This window comes from Gopherus evgoodei, chromosome 14 (assembly GCF_007399415.2).
Source record: "Gopherus evgoodei ecotype Sinaloan lineage chromosome 14, rGopEvg1_v1.p, whole genome shotgun sequence".
In the NCBI taxonomy this organism is placed as follows: Eukaryota; Metazoa; Chordata; order Testudines; family Testudinidae; genus Gopherus; species Gopherus evgoodei.
This window is the reverse complement of record NC_044335.1, coordinates 26,443,719-26,462,247: the sequence shown is the minus strand read 5'-3', so window position 1 is coordinate 26,462,247 and position 18,529 is coordinate 26,443,719. Positions and strand designations below refer to the sequence as shown.

General features: G+C 49.3%; 1 protein-coding gene across 4 annotated transcripts in view; it reads right to left on the bottom strand.

Annotated features, from left to right (window-relative positions):
- The window catches only part of DLGAP4 (DLG associated protein 4), a 342,926-nt gene that overhangs the window by 85,671 nt on the left and 238,726 nt on the right, over window positions 1–18,529 (bottom strand). For 3 of the 4 annotated variants that reach the window (XM_030532971.1, XM_030532969.1, XM_030532968.1), the window contains exons 5-7: window positions 13,034–13,148; window positions 6,967–7,017; window positions 4,783–5,029 (exon numbers count right to left, since the gene is read on the bottom strand). In XM_030532971.1, coding sequence (XP_030388831.1) covers window positions 4,783–5,029; window positions 6,967–7,017; window positions 13,034–13,148 — 413 coding nt within the window. The remainder of the gene's footprint in view (window positions 1–4,782; window positions 5,030–6,966; window positions 7,018–13,033; window positions 13,149–18,529) is intronic. The other variant, XM_030532970.1, reaches the window with a different exon arrangement.

Below are 18,529 nucleotides of genomic sequence, written 5' to 3'. Positions count from 1 at the left end.
TGATGGGTTTGAAGGAGGAGAGGCAGCAGGCTGGGCTCACAGGGAGTGGCAAGCTCTGGGCATACAGGGGGGCATGAGAGAAGGTGGGAAGCTGAGAAGGTGATAACGTAAGGGGAGTAATCAGGAGAGTGGATGCAGAGATGAGCAGGCTGGGGGAGGGGTGCAGGCCGGAGTGGAGATGTGCAGGGCCTGGAAGGGGAGCATGCAGTGTGGGAAGCCAAGCAGCCCCATAACCTTCCTCTGTTTATGCCACCGTCCGGCTATCCCCCCATCCCTGTTATCTCTTCCAGAGCCCTGTCTCACCCTGATCGGTATTGCCTGTAAACTCTCTGGAGCAGGGACTGTGTCATTACTTGCTAGGGGAAGTGCTGCATGCAGCTGCGGAGCGATAGACAAGTGAAGAAGAGAAGCAGGAAAGGGCCTGTGCACACATCTCCCTGGGCTAGTGGGCCGGTGGCAGCCAGCCTCACCCATCACCGATGTTACTAGGCTGCCCTTCAAGTTCCTCATTAGCAGAAGGGATTGTTGCCGGCTCTCTGTGTTACCATAGTTTGGAATATGTTAATGGAGGGGTCTGGCATTGCTGGCTGTTCTTAGTGTTACTGCAGGATCCCAGGGCTGGAATTACTGTAGGCTCCTGCATGGTCCCAGCACTACTGTAGGTTCCTGGCAATACTGCAGTCTTCTTGTGCTCCTGCATGCTACAGAACCCTGCTAGCATGACTGCAGGCCTTGGGGATTACCACGTCCCAAGTGCCAGTGCTAAGCCCCCTGGTTATTTCAGGTTCTTGGTCCTGCTGTACATGGTCAGATGCTGTTAGCATCTAGGAATTTCATCTCCTATCATGTGTTCTCAAAACTCTTTCTTGCATGCCCAGATCATGTGCTGTGGCCACCACTTGGGAGGACCAGAACTAGCATCTCAGCACAGCCTACCCTCTCCTTTCTGCAAGGCTGAGCAGTGGATGTTGTTATTTCCCACTGCTAAAGCGACAAGCCAAATCTAGAAACTGAAAAGCCACAAAATCTGAAGCTTGTGTCTGCAGACAACGCCGCTGTCTGCCATCCCAAAAATCACAACGCACCGTGAACTTTGAAAGGCAATGGAGAATGACAACAGCAAGTGTGCTGGGGGTGGGTGGCAAAGGAACCATTCAGACCCAAACCGACTGTGCTCTCCAGTTACCCAGGAACAGCTGAGAGGTACAACTGAGATGCCATTGCATCACGGGATTTAAAGATATACACACACTTTTGAGTGTTCCGAAGGAGGCTGAGATAAAAGTACCAAACTAACCCCTACCACCCCCAAACCCCTTGCAAACTAAAATTTGACATTGCTACACACACTTGTGTGGCTACAGCCTATCTCTGTGGCCATGCCATCTTGAGGAGTGCTCATCATCAGCTAAAAGTGTCAAGATCAGTTACAACTGGAATGGGAGACGTCCTAGCTATACCTAGCAGCTGGTGGTCTGTCATGCAATAAGCATCCTTCCCACAGCACTGAATGAATCATCATTCCCCAGCGTGGTGCTGGTGGGACTGACTGAAAGGAGGCTGCCTTTTGGACGATATGTAAGACTGATGCCCTGGTCACTTCCACCCGCCTTGGTAGGACGCTCATCACCCCAGAATCGAAGAGCACTCGTAATCATTAAACATGCCATTATACTTTTTGCAAGACTGCTATTCCTGGTGATCTGGCCCAATTCCAACTTGGCTCATAGCATTCCACCAACCTAAATTCCCACTGTGTTTTCAACTGCCTAGAATGTTTCTCACTTCTTGCCCTACATTACTGGTTTCAGTATTCTTCACTTCCTGTCCTAAATTGTCCCAAAGAGTTGCTGTGCAGTTTTAACAGTTGCTGGGTATCACCTCAGAGGTGACTGCCTTTCAGTGATAAGTGAAGCCATTCCTGTATGTAAAATATACCAAGGGAGGAAAATTGCCATCTAAGTGCAACACAGTCTGAGCATCACAGTCACCTCCTGTGGACTGCCTGACAACAGAACCATTATTATTACAATCTTCCTGGAATACCTGAGAATTGCCTTTTGCTAATCACATCCCAGATCAGAAGTATGTCATGTCTCTCACATATGCCAGAGTAATGGAACTACTCCTGATTTACCCCAAATATACTAATAATTATAGAGACGGGTCTGTCTGGAACCAATAATGCTGCATCCAAGAGCAGTAAAGATGAGCAGAGGAATCTAGATCTGAACGTATTATTATTTGCTAATGACGATGATGAGCCAAATTCGCAGGGCAATGGGAGTCTGAAGTTTGGGTTGCTTCATTGTTGCCTTGAAGTTTGGAGTTAGATCTGGCTCCCATCTGACCTCAAATTCAGGGATGTTTGGATCTGGGGCTTTGGTTCCATCACATCACTAGTGTAATATATATAAAATAATACTGAGTATGTAGCAGGTCTATAGGCAAAGTACACCACAGACACGAAGGAAGTGGTACCTGTTCAGCCAGTAGATAAATTCCCTGCTGTCTGGTGGTTAAAGTGACTTTGAAAGAGGACTAACAAGCCTCAAAAGTACATAAGGCCCTAACTTCCACTGATCTGGGCCTAAGCTGTCACTAGCCACTCCCACCTCTCTTCCTCTAATCTTTCACCTGCTTCTCTGCCTCTTCACTCTGCCAGCTCCCCACAGCCTGAGATATGCAAATATTCACAACAAACTGGGAAGTTTGCCTGCATTTAGTCTACTAGACTCATAGAATTTAAGGCCAGAAGGGACCAATATGATCACCTAGTTCTAGTCTGACCTTCAGCTCATCGCAGGCCACAGAACCTCACCCACCCACTCCTACAATAGATCCCTGACTTCTGTCTGAGTCACTGAAATCCTCAAATAATGATTTAAAGACTTCATGTTACAGAGAATCTGCCAGTTACAGGCGAGTCTCATCTTACACGCATTTAACATGCGCAAATTCAATTTGCACGGTCGGCAAAAACAAACAAAAAAAAGAGAAAAATTACAATTTAAACACTGTGCCCATAGTGAGGGCAATTCCGCCCATCGTTACACTCAATGTAATTTTGACTATATGCGATTTTCCCTTTACACGCTGACAACGGAATGTAACCCAACGTAAGATGAGACTCGTCTGTACATTAGTTTGGGTTGTGTTGCAAACCCTGCCCAGGCCTGCCAACTTCCAGGCCCAGAGCCCAGCAAACGCGGACTGGTTTGTGACTCTGCATAGGAATTCAAGGCTGCACTCGGAGGGTCCAGGGCTTGTTTGGCCTTGAAATTCAGAGTGAGACTCAGAGGGTGCAAAGGCAGGTGGTTCAAAACCTGCTGTTCCCATGATCTCCCTGTGAAGTGGAACCAATGAGTTTTGCAGGGCTCTCTAGTGGCCTTTGTGAAAGGAGGTCAATGAGTCTCAGGCCAGGGCCTCGTGGGTAAGTGTCCACATCACAAAAGCCATCCTCATCTCCAGTTAGTGCCAATGGGCCCCCTTGTCAGGAATGCCCTGGCTTGAATGGACCATGGAAGCTGAACTCCACCCATCACTAAAGGTGGTTCCTTGGGATCACAGCTGGGGCTCATTGGTGGAGTAACGGGAGGGACACTTTCATGGCTGCTGCCCGATCTGTTGATGGATGAATACAGGGCCTGTCACTCTTTCACCTTTCACTAGGACCATATTCACAAGAAACACTTTAACAGAGCCCCAAGTGTGACTCACACAAAGCTCCTATGGGGAGACCCCCCAGAGGTTACCATGCTAGTAACAAATGCCATCTCTGTTCCTTTATCCCCCAGGGAATGAGGGTCAAACCTTCTAACCTCCTCCCCCTCCATTATCCACATGCTTCTGCATCTTGTTTAAATGCCAGTTCCTTGTAGCCATGAGATCAGCTGAGATCTCATCCTCTTGGGAAAACAGACACCTGGGGCAAAATCACTCTCACACTCTGAGGTCTCAAGGTGAATACACTGAGCAAGGCTTCACCCTCTGTCTGCTGCTCCAAGCTGGCTCCATGAATGACGGTCAGGCGCATGGGAGAGAGAGGAGGAGGAGGGAGATAAGGGTGATGAAGGATTTAACCGATCCATATACCAAGGCATATTAGGGAATGGACCCCTCTCTCTGGTTTCAAAGTCCAGTGATATGCAAAATGGGGGTCATCTATGAAGCTCCAGTACAAGCTTCCCCAATTATCAGCAGCGCTTGGAACATCTCTAACTTCAGCTCCTGTATCAACGGGCTCCACCACCTTTGTCAATGGCAGGCACTTTCCCTGCGGTCCCTGGCTTAGTACAGCTGCTACTGGCTCAGCCAGAGCCTCACATGGAACAGCTGCTTCCTATGGCCCCAGTTCAGTTCCCAGCTGGTGTACAGAGCATGAGGCAAACTCAGCAAGTCTGGCTGTCACGGCAAAGGCTCTGTTAGGTGGGTAAGGCCACATCGGTGTCTGGACACCTGTTGATGTAGACAGCTCAGCTGCACCAGACAAGAACATCTGGGCTGTACCTAGTGCACCCAGCAGCATTAAAGTAACTGACCCCAGACCCGACAGCTCCGTATCCATTTTAACGCAGCCCCAGGTAGCGAACTTAGTCCTGCCCAAAGGGGCAATGTTCCAGCAGAGTATCAGCCGCCAGGGTCTCTGATTTCAGACACTAGCTGTTCTTGGCCTTGCAGCTCCCATCTCCATCAGAGCCTGATTCCCCAATCCCAAGTCCCAGTGCCAAGGCTCCCCTGCCCCCCGGGGCCCCTCCACCACGCACACCCCGTGGCACTTACTGCTGTTGCTGGGGAGCGTCCTGCTGCCGCTGATGCTGCTGGCGGGAGGCGGCGAGATGGATCGGATGGAGGCCGTGTCTTCTTCCTGGGAGCAGCCTGCCTGGATGGCTCGGAGGTAGCTGTGGCTCCGGGAGCGGAAGTAGCTGGGCAGAGGCAGGTCCAGCACCTCCACAGCAGCGGATTCGGCTTCACTGTAGGCTGATTCACACACTGTCTCATACTGGTCGCTCAGCTCTGCCTCCCTTGTCTGCAGGGGAAGAGCAGCAGGGTCAGCTGCCAGTCTATTCAGAACTCGCTCCCACCCCTCTACTACCTGTAACAACCCTGCCTTGCTGAGTGCATGGCTCTATCAGGGCAGTTTTTATCAAGGCGTGGTGTTTATACATGGATTTAATTTTATCTGTAGCAAGGCAGCATGGTGGAGTGGTCAGAGTCAGTGGGGGGACAGGTTCTATGCCAAAATCTTCCATTCACTGGGATTTTTGGCCTGACACAAGTCACCTATTTGCCTGTCTTGCTCGGGTGTTGTGAGACTTAACTCACTGGCATCTGCAAAGTGCTTTGAGATCCTCAGTGGAAGGTCTCAGGGAAGTTCCACGCATTACAAATTATTGTACACAGGGCTGGCTCCAGGCACCAGCCCAGCAAGCAGCTGCTTGGGGCGGCCAACAGTGAGGGGCGGCACATCCGGGTCTCGGAGCGAAGGACCAGCCACGGAAGTGCCACTGAAGACTGAAGTAGCGGCAGTAGAGCTGCAAATCGCGATTGCGGCTTCTTTCTTTCTTTCTTTCTTTCTTTCTTTCTTTCTTTCTTTCTTTCTTTCTTTCTTTCTTTCTTTCTTTCTTTCTTTCTTCTGCTTGGGGTGGCAAAAAACCTGGAGCCGGCCCTGACTGTACAGCACCCTGAGTGGCTCAGCAGGGGCATGAAAGGGGTGGGTTGCAATTAAATTCATTGATCAGTGCTCAAAAAACCTGCTGAGGTTCCTACCAATGTGCCCTGTGGGGGAATCCCACATCCAGCAATCAGTTTGATCCTGCACCCGAGTACTCCTGTAGTGAAGAACTCAGCCCAGTCGGGCCATCAATGGCTAAATGAATAGCTGTGAATAGTCAGGTAGAAGGTGGGGACCTGGAGACCAGGCAGTGCAACCTCTCTGAAGGCTGCTCCATTCTCTGCCTCCCAGTTCATCACCCCAGCTCTATCCCAGCTGCCCCTGCTTCCTGTATGCCCTGGGCCTATCCCAGGCCGGCATTATCTTGCCCTAGAAGCAGATAATCATGCCAGATTTTAACTAAGGAGGGGTTCAGATGAAATAAGAGCGGGAGTGAAATTAATAAACATACCAATAAATATGGATAAGTGATTAGTCAACAAAGTGTTCTGGTCTAACTGCAAGAATAATAGTTCTCTCCCTCTTAGCCCCGCCCCTGTAATTTACCTCCACGCCTAACTGTCTACTCTTTCTCACCCTTTTCCCAATGTCTCCTGGGAGTTATTCAAAGTGTCCCTTTCCCTGATCTCCAGGGATCTGATCAACCCTCACTGGAGCCCTGCTGACCTCAGTGGGCACTGGATCAGAAAGGTTGCGTGGGAGATGAGGCTCTGGGGTGTTCTCACATCTACACTCAGGCACACCCATTCCCTCTCTCACACGTACACTCTTCTCGTCTTTCACATGCACAGACACACATTCCAAGATAAACATGCAATCTCATGGATGCTGCTTGGCTCCTATCTTAGCTCCAAAGCAAGCTGAGCTGGGAAGATCCAAGCTGGAGTTTTGAATGCTGATCATTTTGGCTCTGCCAAATCCAGGACACTGGGATCATGCAAACACCAGACAATCCATATCCCAAAGTTTTTATCATGTCAAATGACTGGCTAAAAGGTTGTGACCAAGAAACACAAAGAGACTTTCTCTGATGATGCATTGGTGGCTTCAGTGTAGCAAAGAATTCACTCCCTGTCCTGACACCAGAGGCTTCTGTAGGACATTTATTGTGTCTCTCCCCGACAACATTTCTCTACTCCTCCCTACAGGCCACTCCCTGATAGAGTTTCTTATGATTTGCTGCACCCTCAGACACACGGCCTTTATTAAACTGGTCCAGGGGGAGACATCCATAGAAGGCAACAGAAAAAACATCCACAGGGGGTGACAGGAAAATGTTAGAGGGACGGTACCTGCTCTCCGTGTGTAAATATCTGTGGGATAAATGAGGACTGTCCAAATATCTGGAAGAAAGAGTTGGAGAAGGTTAAAGCACAAGAGCCGGGGCCTTGTTAAACACAGAGTCATTCCACAGGAACTGCAGACAGTGGGGGACAAACAGATGGTCCCCTACAGAACTGCAGCTGCTACCCTCTCTGCTGCCACCTTTCTGGAGATCCCTTGAAGTGTCAGAATAGCAGAAACTGCCTCCTCCTTGCTGACTGTTAAGATGGCTGCACAAATACAAGAAGACAAAGCTCCACAGGACTCTTCCAGGCCACAAAAAAGCCGCTGGACACATTTAGTCTATCGTAATACACAAGTGCAAATGCTGAAGACTCAACAACTACCAGTGACTGTAACAAATGGGACAGAATTCCAGCAGACAACCTGTGCCGACAGGCCAGCATCCCCAGGAACTCTGTGAGCACAGGAGTAGAGTCAGAACCATTCCCACAGCTAATTGCAACACATGCATGAAGGCTCATCTTCTGGCACCAGCTCAGCCAACGCTTCATATTCTCCTTCCACCCCAAGGCTCTGCCAGATGCAAATCAGCAATCGGATGGGGAGACACCCCGTTCTTATCAAGCTGCACCTGCCCCGAGCATTTGCAGCCCATCTCCTGCCTTTGCTCTGGCATCAGCTCGGTTCCACTGGTGCTAGCAAGAGTGGGCATGCTGGTGTAGACAGGGAGAGGGTATTTTAATCAGGTTATCACCTAATCCTGCTCATAACAAGGCTAGACAACAGCCTGAGCTGGTCTATGCCCATACTACCACCATTGAACCAGTGTTACCACAGTATGGCCTTGCCTGCACTAACCCCCCGTATTTCAACAACGGAGCCATGACACAACCAATCCTATTCAAAGACAAACAGTATTTGCTTCACCTTAGAAAGACAACAAGCTGCCTACTGGAGCGAATGCTGCAAAGACACAACATGCTGGTTCCTCTGTTCTAGTCTATTCGTGTGTTGTGCCCATTACCACAGGATCTGAGACCCTACCCAGAATATTGTCTCCAGCAGATACCTTACTACAAGACGTGGACCCAAGATGTATCACTGTGAGAATCTGGATTCAGAATCTCCCTAAAGTTAAAAGAGGTCAGATCTGGGGCTTTGGTTTGGCCCGTTAAACAGATGGGGTCAGCTGCAAAATGTGGATGTTCAGAATTTGGAAAGATTCAGGCCTGGATTACTTTCAAATCAGAACTTGGCTGTTGGTACTCATAGCTATAAAGGGCCGAACCAGAAATCAAAATCTGAAGAGTCTCAGACTTTAGGGAAGGTTGGCTATATATCCAAATCTACAGAAAACTCGGCGACTTGGGGTCATCTCTATTGGCTAGGTGGCAGCCTTGCAAATCAGCATGACATGAGAGACACTGCAATGGAGAGAAATCATTGTCCGCTTCACTGGACAAAGTATGAAAGATGCTTTGGGGAGCTCTTAGAAATGGCCAAAGAGAGGAAGAAAAACTGCACCCAACTTTGGGAGGACAACAGGCAACATCACAAACAGCCTCACAACCTGCCACCGAATCACACATGGACAGACACACCAGATGGACAGGCTGGGACAAGTCCTGCATTAGCATTAGTGCTTGTTGTGACCTGGGGCGTGGGTCAATGGTCTACAGAACCCCATCACTGCTGCAAAACACATCTCAAGTTCGGAGGGACAAAGTCATCCCTTGTTTAGGCAGGTGGAAGTCCAGTGAAGCAACAGAGTTACACCAGGGCTGAGTTTGATCAAGACACTTGGCGTGTTCCCTTTGATAACATTGGTATCCTTTGGCATGCCAATAAAGCTATTGAAATGGAAGTGAATATTGTATACTGGGATCTCCCAGCACATCTCAGAGATTATTTATACTTAGTATCTCGATCAACTCCTAGTGAAGTCCAGGGAAACTCTCTCATTTACTTAATTGGGAGCTGGATTGAGATTTTAGACAGTAACCTTAGTCTGGGGTTGAGCACAAGCTAAGAATTCCCTCTGCCCTGGGCCCAGAAGGAATAATACACCCCGCTGTTTCCAGTAGAGATCTGGGCTCAGACACAGGGTATGGCTATACTGGAATTGGAAGGTGCAGTCTCCAACTCAGAACCATAGAAGTGTAGGATTGCAATGTCATCTAGGCAGGACTACGTAATAGCCAGACCATTCTGACAGGTGTTTGTCTAACCTGTTCTTAAAAACCTCCAATGACAGAGAGTCTACAGCCTCCCTAGGCAATTTGTTCTGGTGCTTAACTACCCTGACATTGAAGATTTTCCTAATGTCCAACCTAAACTGCCCTTGCTGCAATTAAAACCCACTGCATCTTGTCCTATCCCCAGAAGTTAACAAGAACATTTTTTTCTCCCTCCTCCTTGTAACAACCTTTTATGTACTTGAAAACTGTTATCATGTCCTCCCTTCAGTCTTCTCTTTTCCAGACTAAACAAACCCAATTTTTTCAATCTTCCCTCATAGGTCATGTTTTTTAGACCTTTAATCATTTTTATTGCTCTTCTCTGGATTTTCTCCAATTCGTCCACATCTTTCCTGAAATGTGGCACTCAGAACTGGACTCAATACTCCAGTTATCAGCATGGAGTAGAGCAGAAGAATTAATTCTCGTGTCTTGCTTACAACACTCCTACTAATACAGTCCAGAATGATGTTTGGGTTTTTTTTTTTTAACAGTGTTACACTGTTGACTCATATTTAGCTTGTGATCCACTATGAGCCCCAGATCCCTTTCCGCAGTGCTCCTTCCTAGGCAGCCATTTCCCATTTTGTACGTGCGCAACTGATTTTTCCTTCCTAAGTGGAGCACTTTGCATTTGTCCTTATTGAATTTCATCCTATTTACTTCAGACCATTTCTCCAGTTTGTCCAGACCATTTTGAATTTTCTTTCAAAGCACTTGCAACCCCTCCCAGCTTGGTATTGTCTGCACACTTTAGAAGTGTACTCTCTATACCATTATCCAAATCATTGGTGAAGATACTGAACAGACATATCCCTGCTAGCTCTGATCAAGCTAGGCCAATAAAAATAGCCACAGCAGTATAATGGCAGGAGAGGCTAGCTGCCACAAGGGCAAACCTGTCCAAGACACTATGTATGAACTTGGAGTGGCTAGCCCTTCCCACCACTCACCCTACCATGGCTGCACTTCTCTTTCTAAGGCGCAAGCTCAATCAGGCCTAATGTAGATATGTCTGCCCGAGCTGCAGTGTAGACATCCCCAGAGATTAGTTCACATATGAAATGAGTGTGCTGGTCTCTAGCTAAGTGTCTGGACAGCAAAATACCCATTACGTAGTTGGTGATCTACAAAGAATAATAATTAACTGTAATAAATACTCCCTGGTGGATAATGTTTGGCATCTATTTAGCATCTTTCCTTGAGGATCTCAAAGTGCTTTACAAAGATCTATCCCCATTTTACAGATGGAGAAACTGAGAGGTAAAGGAACTACAATCCCAAATCCAAACACCTGGATTGGAGCATTAAACTTTTCCAGGGATAGGCAACCTATGGCAAGCATGCCAAAGGCAGCACACAAGCTGAATTTCAGTGGCACTCACACTGCCTGGGTCCTGGCCACTGGTCTGGGGGGCTCTGCATTTTAATTTAATTTTAAATGAAACTTCTTAAACATTTTAAAATCCTTACTTACTTTACATACAACAATAGTTTAGTTATATATTATAGACTTATAGAAAGAGACCTTCTAAGAATGTTAAAGTGTATGACTGGCATGCGAAACCTTAAATGAGAGTGAATAAAGACTCGGCACCCCACTTCTGAAAGGTTGTCGACCCCTGCTTTAGAATATTGGCCGATCTTGCTCTCTGGCGCTCACTAGTGGCTGGGAACAGAACTCTGATTTCTTGATGTCCAGGCCCGGGCTCCAATCACTACACCAGGCTGCCTTCACTCAGCACGTGCTATGGCAAACTTGGCAGTGTGTGAGCAGGGAAGGCTCAGGAGCAGCATGATGTATGTATGTCTGTGTGTGCACGTGTGTAGAGAGACACGGTCTGCTGTTACTGATGGAGACCTAGTCTGACTGGGTAACACAGTCTGGAAAAGGCTAAGGGCTACCTGCCTGTCTAATCTTCAGCAAGGGATTTAAGGGCAGGGCGTGTCCTCTTTCTAAGGGCTGAGATAATGAGTTGTGCCCTGAGGCGAGGGTCTGAAACAGACAGGCCAGGCCTACACTACACACTTGGCTATAGCTAAATCGCTCAGGTGTGTGGAAAATCCACCCACTGAACGACATAGTTATAGCGACCGTAACTCTCCATGTAGACAGAGCTGTGTAGGTGGGAGAGCTTCTCTCGCTGACATAGCTACCACCTCTCCCAGAGGTGACGTTATGGAGCTGACGGGAGAGCCTTCTCCCCTCTGTTTAGAGCATCTTCATCCTAAGTGCAACAGTGGCGTAGCTGCCTCAGTGCAGCTGTGCTGATGTAAGTTTGTACTGCAGACTTGTCCTTAGGCAGAGCACTTACTCTTTCCTGGGCTGGTGAGGGAGCCCACCTGGCCTGCACACAAAGTTGCACCAGTTCCAGGGTTCCGTGGTGTGCTCAGGGACACCCCGTTAGGCCTCAGGCCTCCAACCATCCCCTCTCTCTGAGTGGCGACCCACATCCCTCTCCCTTCAGACTGGGACTTCTGGCTTGCAGTGCCCCTGCAATTCACTGTGCTTATCCCAGCAGGTGTAACCTTGGTCCAGCGGCTGCTGCTCACTCTCCCCCAGGGACAATGACAATGGTTCCCAGCTTTCACAAAGCACAGTACATTTATTTTAGGACAAAAGCATTACAGAGAAAGCAGAGGATAAAACAACAGACAGTCTACACGCATGTTGTGCTTACTAGGGGTTACCCATCTTCCACAGGGAGACCCTAGGACGTTTCCAGTTTTTCAAACCCTTCCAGGAGGGGTTTGCCCTCCTGGTTACAATCTCATGCCAGTTTGTGGATCATAGAGAGCTCCCCACCCCCAGACAGTTCAGGCTGGCCCTTTTCATTACAAGCTTTTTCTTTGTCTCCTGGTCCTCTTGAACCCAGTTCGAATCAGTCTCTGCAGTTCCCCCAGTCAGTGATACTTCCAAGGAGAAGGAACAGCTCCAAAGATTTGCAGTAATTAACCCCCACTGATTTTGGTTCCTGGAGGCTGTTTGGTAGCCCTCCCCAATAGAGTTAGAATACAACACTTAGCTCCCAAAGATACAGATACCATTTCCAGATACAAAAGTTTATTACTAATCCCGGTGGCTATGGCATCTGGCACATCTCACTAGAATAGAAGTTTCCTCACTTCCAAGGTCTCGCATCTCTCACAGCATCAGCTGAGTTAAAGCCATGCAGTGCTGTGTGCAGACACTCTTACATCTGTGTAAGCTGTGCTCACTTCGGCATAGGTTGCACCTGTTAATTTGCAAGCTAAATGGATAAAAGGTTTAAAGTGCTGCAGAGTGTTCCCGCACAAAGCAGCACTGGTTTAATTCAATTGCTGCAACATCACATTTTTAGCTAAACCAATGCGACTCTGTGTGTAGACAAGCCCTGAGTTGAATGGCAGAGATCTACAGATGCCAAGGCCTAGGGCAGCAGCAGGTCTGTATTTCATCATTAATGTCCAATTGCAGGGCTGTGGTGGGCCCCAGGACTGAAATCCCAGTGGATAGCCAGGTCTGAATTCAGCGGCATTGGCAGAGCTGTGTGGAGAATGGGAGAGCTATCATAGATCAGGATTCCCTGCATTAGCAGAGCTGTTTGCTGGCCTAGCAGGAGGTCACATGCCTGAATTTGGCTGCACTGGCAATGCTGATAGACAGTAGCTTCCCATCAGCTTCAAGCGCCTTGCTTGGTTTTGTGGCCCAAAGGAAAATCCCTTCCCCCCCCCCACTCTACTGTCTCCTTCCACCTACCAATCCCCTTCCTCTTCCTCTGGGAACACCCCTACCTGCGTCCTGCCTGCCCTGCTGCGGCTGGCTCTGGGTGGAACTGATGCTGCTCACGCTCACCTGGCTGATGCAGCTGGACTCATCAATGTTGTCAGTGAGCTGGTTATATTCTTCCTCCCAGCTTGGGAACTTTGGAGGCAAGAGGATCTCGACGGAGTCCAGACGGTCCAAGCTCCTGCGGGGCAAAGGGAGAGAGAGACTGAGAGGAAGCCCCAGCCTAGCAGGAGATGAGAGAGGCAGTCATGGGGGTTGGCAAATAACACTCAGTGCAGCCAGCAAAGCGTTGCATCTGTAGGAAAGGGCAAATGCTCAGGCAGGTGTCACCCTCTGGCACTCTCCACTGGGCTCATTTATGCAGTGCAAGGAAACCCAGAAGGCAATCAGGCTCCAAGAATCCAGGGCCCCATATTCAGTGCCGGGAGGACAGGAGTAGAAGGAAGCACCTTGCTGAGCTTTTGAGAGCTGCCTGAGGCTTGGCTAAGCTGAGTTCGGGCAGGCAGACCCACAGCTGGCACAGATGTGAGGCCTTTCAGTGTGTTGAAATGAAAGGGTGGGGGGAAAGGATGCATGCCAGACACCCCTCCCTCGTCACTGTCCCCCAAATTAAACCAGCCCATGGGGGGGTTAGCCTAGGCGCTGACTGCCATGCTGGACTCTCCTGCACTCTGGGGGACAGCATGAACAGCAAGCATCAGACACAACGGCAGCCTGGGCCAGTGGCTAGGGCGTGAGACTGGGAGTCAGGCAACCTGGGGTCTTTTCCTAGCTGTGTTACTGCTGGCCTAGGCAACTCACCTCTTGGCCTTTTCTCTGCCTCTAGACTGCAACTGGGGCTGGTCAGCAAGAGGGGGTTCGATGGAAAATGGCTTAGTCCATGAAATTCCTGAGCAGTTCTAACTGCCAGCTCTTCAGGGCAGGGCCTCATTGTGTGTGCATGGCACCTAGCGCCGGCACAGCAAGGGAACTGCTGTAACACACAGTATAAAATGGGCCCTATGGCACTCTGGTTACCCAATGCCATACACAGTGCTTATCAGCGCTCTTGTATGACAGTCTTCTTGCAGCCTGTGCCCCGCCCAGGAGACAGGGCTCAGAGACAAGCTTTGATAGTGGGAGATGTTTGCCTACATGAAAAGATTTTCTGTTGCTTTGATGGGGTAGGGGTTGTCATGTACATACTCAGATCTATCTACCTCTGGCATTATATTGGCTCTCATATTCATTGCATCAGGACACACAGTGTTGCTGACTTTTGCGATTTTGTTGCAAGACTTGCAACATTGGTGGTTTTTCTTAAAGCTGACACTCTCAGCTTTCAGTTTTCATCTCCAGCCCTTGTGGCTGCAGAGGAAAGCTTGAAAACGTGACCCCTAAAAGCTCCAACACCACAAGGCAAATTCTAAAGACCCCCCACCCCATGATTTTGGGTGACTGATTCATGATTTCTGAATGTTTGTGGTTGGCATTGCTGGAGACACCTTGGCTACTCATGAGGATTTCATCCCTCCAGCGTGAGAGCTGAACCTAGGAAGGAGCAATCATGAAACAGGGCAACAGCTAATCTGTGTTCATCTCAGTTCCCAGGAAGGAACAGGGGCTGGGGGGGGTCCTCCTTTCTGCTTTTCAGGAGGACAAGATGGAAGGGGGATGGGATGTGGTTCAGGGGATTGTGACTCATTTAGGCAGGAGATAGGGAAAGCAGCAGGTCCAGCAGCATCTCTGCTCACCCCACAGACGTGTAAGGCCATGTTATACACATTCTGGGCCACGTCCCAGACATGGTAGGCCACATCACAGGTGTGGTAGGCTAGTTCAGGTGCTGGTAAATATTCCTTTCAAATTAATCCCGATTTCTCTGAGCCAATGATCCATGATGGATAAATTCCATCTGTGCCTAACCTGGGCAGCCCCTGGGATGATACAGGAACACTGGGTTATCTCTTAAGAACATAAGACTGACCATACTGGATCAGACCAAAAGTCCATCTAGCCCATCCTGTCTTCCGACAGCGGCCAATGCCAGGTGCCCCAGAGGGAATGAACAGAACAGGTAATCATCAAATGATCCATCCCCTGTCACCCATTCCCAGCTTCTGGCAAACACAGGCTAGGGATACTATCCTTGCCCATCCTGGCTAATAGCTATTGATGGACCTATCCTCCATGAATTTATCTAATTCTTTTTTGAACCCTGTTATAGTCTTGACCTTCCCAACATCCTCTGGCAAAAAGTTCCACAGGAACTCTCTTGGGACATTGGTTTATACCAGGGATAGGAAACCTATGGCACGCATGCCAAAGGCAGCACACAAGCTGATTTTCAGTGGCACTCATACTGCCTGCATTTTAATTTAATTTTAAATGAAGCTTCTTAAACATTTTAAAACCTTATTTACTTTACATACAATGATAGTTAATTATATATTATAGATTTATTGAAAGAGACCTTCTAAAAACATTAAAATGTATGACTGGCATGGAAAACCTTAAATCAGGGTGAATAAATGAAGACTTGGCACACCACTTCTGAAATGTTGCCAACCCCTGGTTTATACAGACATATATACACCTGGCCAGGATAGCTCTCCATGGCCACTGGGTGGCAATACTGCTCCACAGAATTGCACCTCAAGCACTATCAGGCATGCTGAATCGGTGGGGAAGCACAGAGGTCTAAGCCCTTTCCTCCCCAAACTCAGCCTGCTAAGCAGGGCTCTGGGACTCTCATGGGCCATATTTTAAAGGAATGCCTAGTGCTACTTCTGGATGGCTGATCATGGGCAGTGCCATGCAGTGACCCCTAGAGCCTGGAATGCAGGACGCTTTGCAGCAGGCCTGGGATTGGGAAAGCAGGCAGCTGGGTTCACGCTGCCAGCCTCTGCGCAGCCACCAGCACGTAACTCAGGGCTTCTTTGAAGGATCCAAGAAACAAACTGGACCTGCTCCCGCTGGAGTCCATGACCAGTCTTGCCATTGAGGGCCCGGTCCAAAGCCCTCTGACATCAACAGGAGTCTTCTCACTTACTCCAATGAGCTTTGAACCTAGCCCCGATGCCCCTCATCCTGATGTGATCACCTGTCATGGAGGTCATCGTAGTCCCCTCTCTTCTGGTCAGGGTTCTGATGAATAGCTCAGACCCCAGCAGGGTACTTTGGCAAGTGTTTGTGTCCAGCCAACTAATGAGGTGCTGCTTGGCACGAGTAACAAAGGATCCTGTGGCTGTTTATCCATCACTCCTCACTCATCCTGCTTCCAAACAGATCGCTAGGGAAATGAGCTGGGAAAGGAGGCCACAGGGGGATTTAATACTGTCCCCTTACACTGACTCTGGGCTTGTCAGATGCACTAATAAAAAGTAACAGCAACATTACCCCCTCACGGTTCCCCTGCAACACTCCTCATCACCTACCCAGGCCGACCGCCTACAAGGAGAGCAAGCTGGGCCCAAATCTGATGCGGGGTTTACTCAGTCAGTGCATCCTTAGGCAAATCTCCCACGGAGGGGCTTGCCTGAGTGTGGACGGCAGAGTTAGACTTCACACTGTGCCCTGGAAGTTAACAGCCTTGGGCTTCTGTTGGACCAACAGAGGATTCAAGTGCCAGTCAAGGGCCCTGCGCAGGACAGCCCAGCCCAGATGGCGGGAATCCACTGGCTGACCTCAGGTGGCCTGCAGGGAGCGGCGTCCCTTACCCTCCGCACTATTGTGTTTGGCACTTTCATCAAGCTGCTGAGATGACTTTGCACAAGGGGGGCTCTCTCCAGCTGTTTGGGGAACACGCATACCTCTCTTTGCTGGAGCAGGAGCAGTGTGATGGGTAGGAGCAGTGTCAGGAGAATTAGCAGCAGCATTTTGTGCATGCATAGCACCTTCCACTCCAGGATTCCCATGCACTTTATCCACACTATCCCACCCCCCGACCCGCATGAGGTAGGTCAATACTATTAAGACTATTTTGCCATTGGGGAAACTGAGGCAGAATGTGAGCAAGCGCTTTGCCCAGGGTCACACAGTGAGTCTGTAGCAGAGCTGAGAACAGAACCCAGGAGACCTGACTCACTGTTCTTCACCTCCATTCAATCTATCAAGATACTGAGATTCCTCATCTCCCTATTCCTACTTGGACTCCTCGCTGTACCGGTACTGAAGGTCAGATCCTCCTTTATCTTGGCCAACACTGGAGACTCAACCCACTGGTTTTGCTGCAGATAACCAGTCTCATCCATCGGCCTTTTCACCAAGCCCAGGCCAGTTTTAATTGGCAACTCCGGGAAGGTTTCCTCACCGCTGGTGAGAATCCCTGAATGGGCAGGAGCAGCAGCAGGTGCTATTGAGACCTGTTGGCCAGTCTGGATCTGAATGGCCCACTCCTGATAAGTGATGGGACACTAAACAGGTGGCACCTAAAAACAACTGGAGGTGATGGAAAAGCAAGGAGGAGCGGCCAGCAGATGGCGCTAGGCCTCACATTGTTGCAAGAGAGGGTGGATTTCTCTATTCACCAGTTAGTCCTGCGGCAGCCCCTCATCTGGGTGGGGTTTTTATTTAGTCTGGATGTGTGCGGTTTGTGCCCAGATCTTCCCATTTCTCTTGCCCACTTGGGAATGAGGGATCAGGGCAAAGGTCAGAAGAACAGAGCTAGGCACAGGCCAGAATGTGGGGCATGTGACTTTATTCACTCAGGTACAGGAGTTAGAGAGGGAAGAGACCTCAGGCTAGTTTACACTAGAAGTGCTCCAGCTGTCCCGGTGCAGCTGGGTCACTGTAGCATGTCCAGTGAAAACGCTCTTCCCTTGGCATAATAACTCCACCTCTGCAAGAAGGTAGTGCTGTCCATGCCGGCGCTTACATCGGTGTAACTCATGCCACTCAGGGGTTGGCTTATTCACACCCCTGTGTGACATAAGTTACACTGACCTAATCTGTAGTGTAGACAAGCCCCTATTCACCCCCCCCTCTATTCCAGTCTCCTAGGGCCAGTGCACAGGGTCTCTATAGTGCAGTGTAGTCGTACCTGGGCCAGTTCCTGTTATGCCCAGCCCTGAAGAAGAACTCTGTGGCTCGAAAGCTTGTCTCTCCGCACAACAGAAGCTGGTCTAACAAAAGATATCACCTCCTCCACCTTGTCTCTCTAATGGTCCCTAGAGCACATTTCCTAGTGCTTTGGCTTACCCATCCCAAGCAATAGGGCGTGCACTGCTCCCCTTTGTCATCCCTTGGCCATCTGGATGTATTTCATTCTTTTGATCTCGCCTACTAAGTCACGGCATTGCTGAACTCCCCCCAGCTTGTCCACTTTTTCCTGGGACTGAGGTGTGCAGAGCTGAATGTGATACCCAAGGGCTGGACGCCCCAGAGATGTGCAGGGCCTGGTTCTCCTCTCCTACGCTGCTGTGAATCAGGAGAACCCATATGGAAGTCACTGGGTTCAAAGCGGTGTGGTAACAGGAGAGCCAAGCCCCTGGATAGGGGGCTGTTACCTCATTGTTTGGTGACTAGATGCTCTCACAATGCCACCCTCCAAACCATGTTCTTGTTCCCTCCTTATCATGTGGT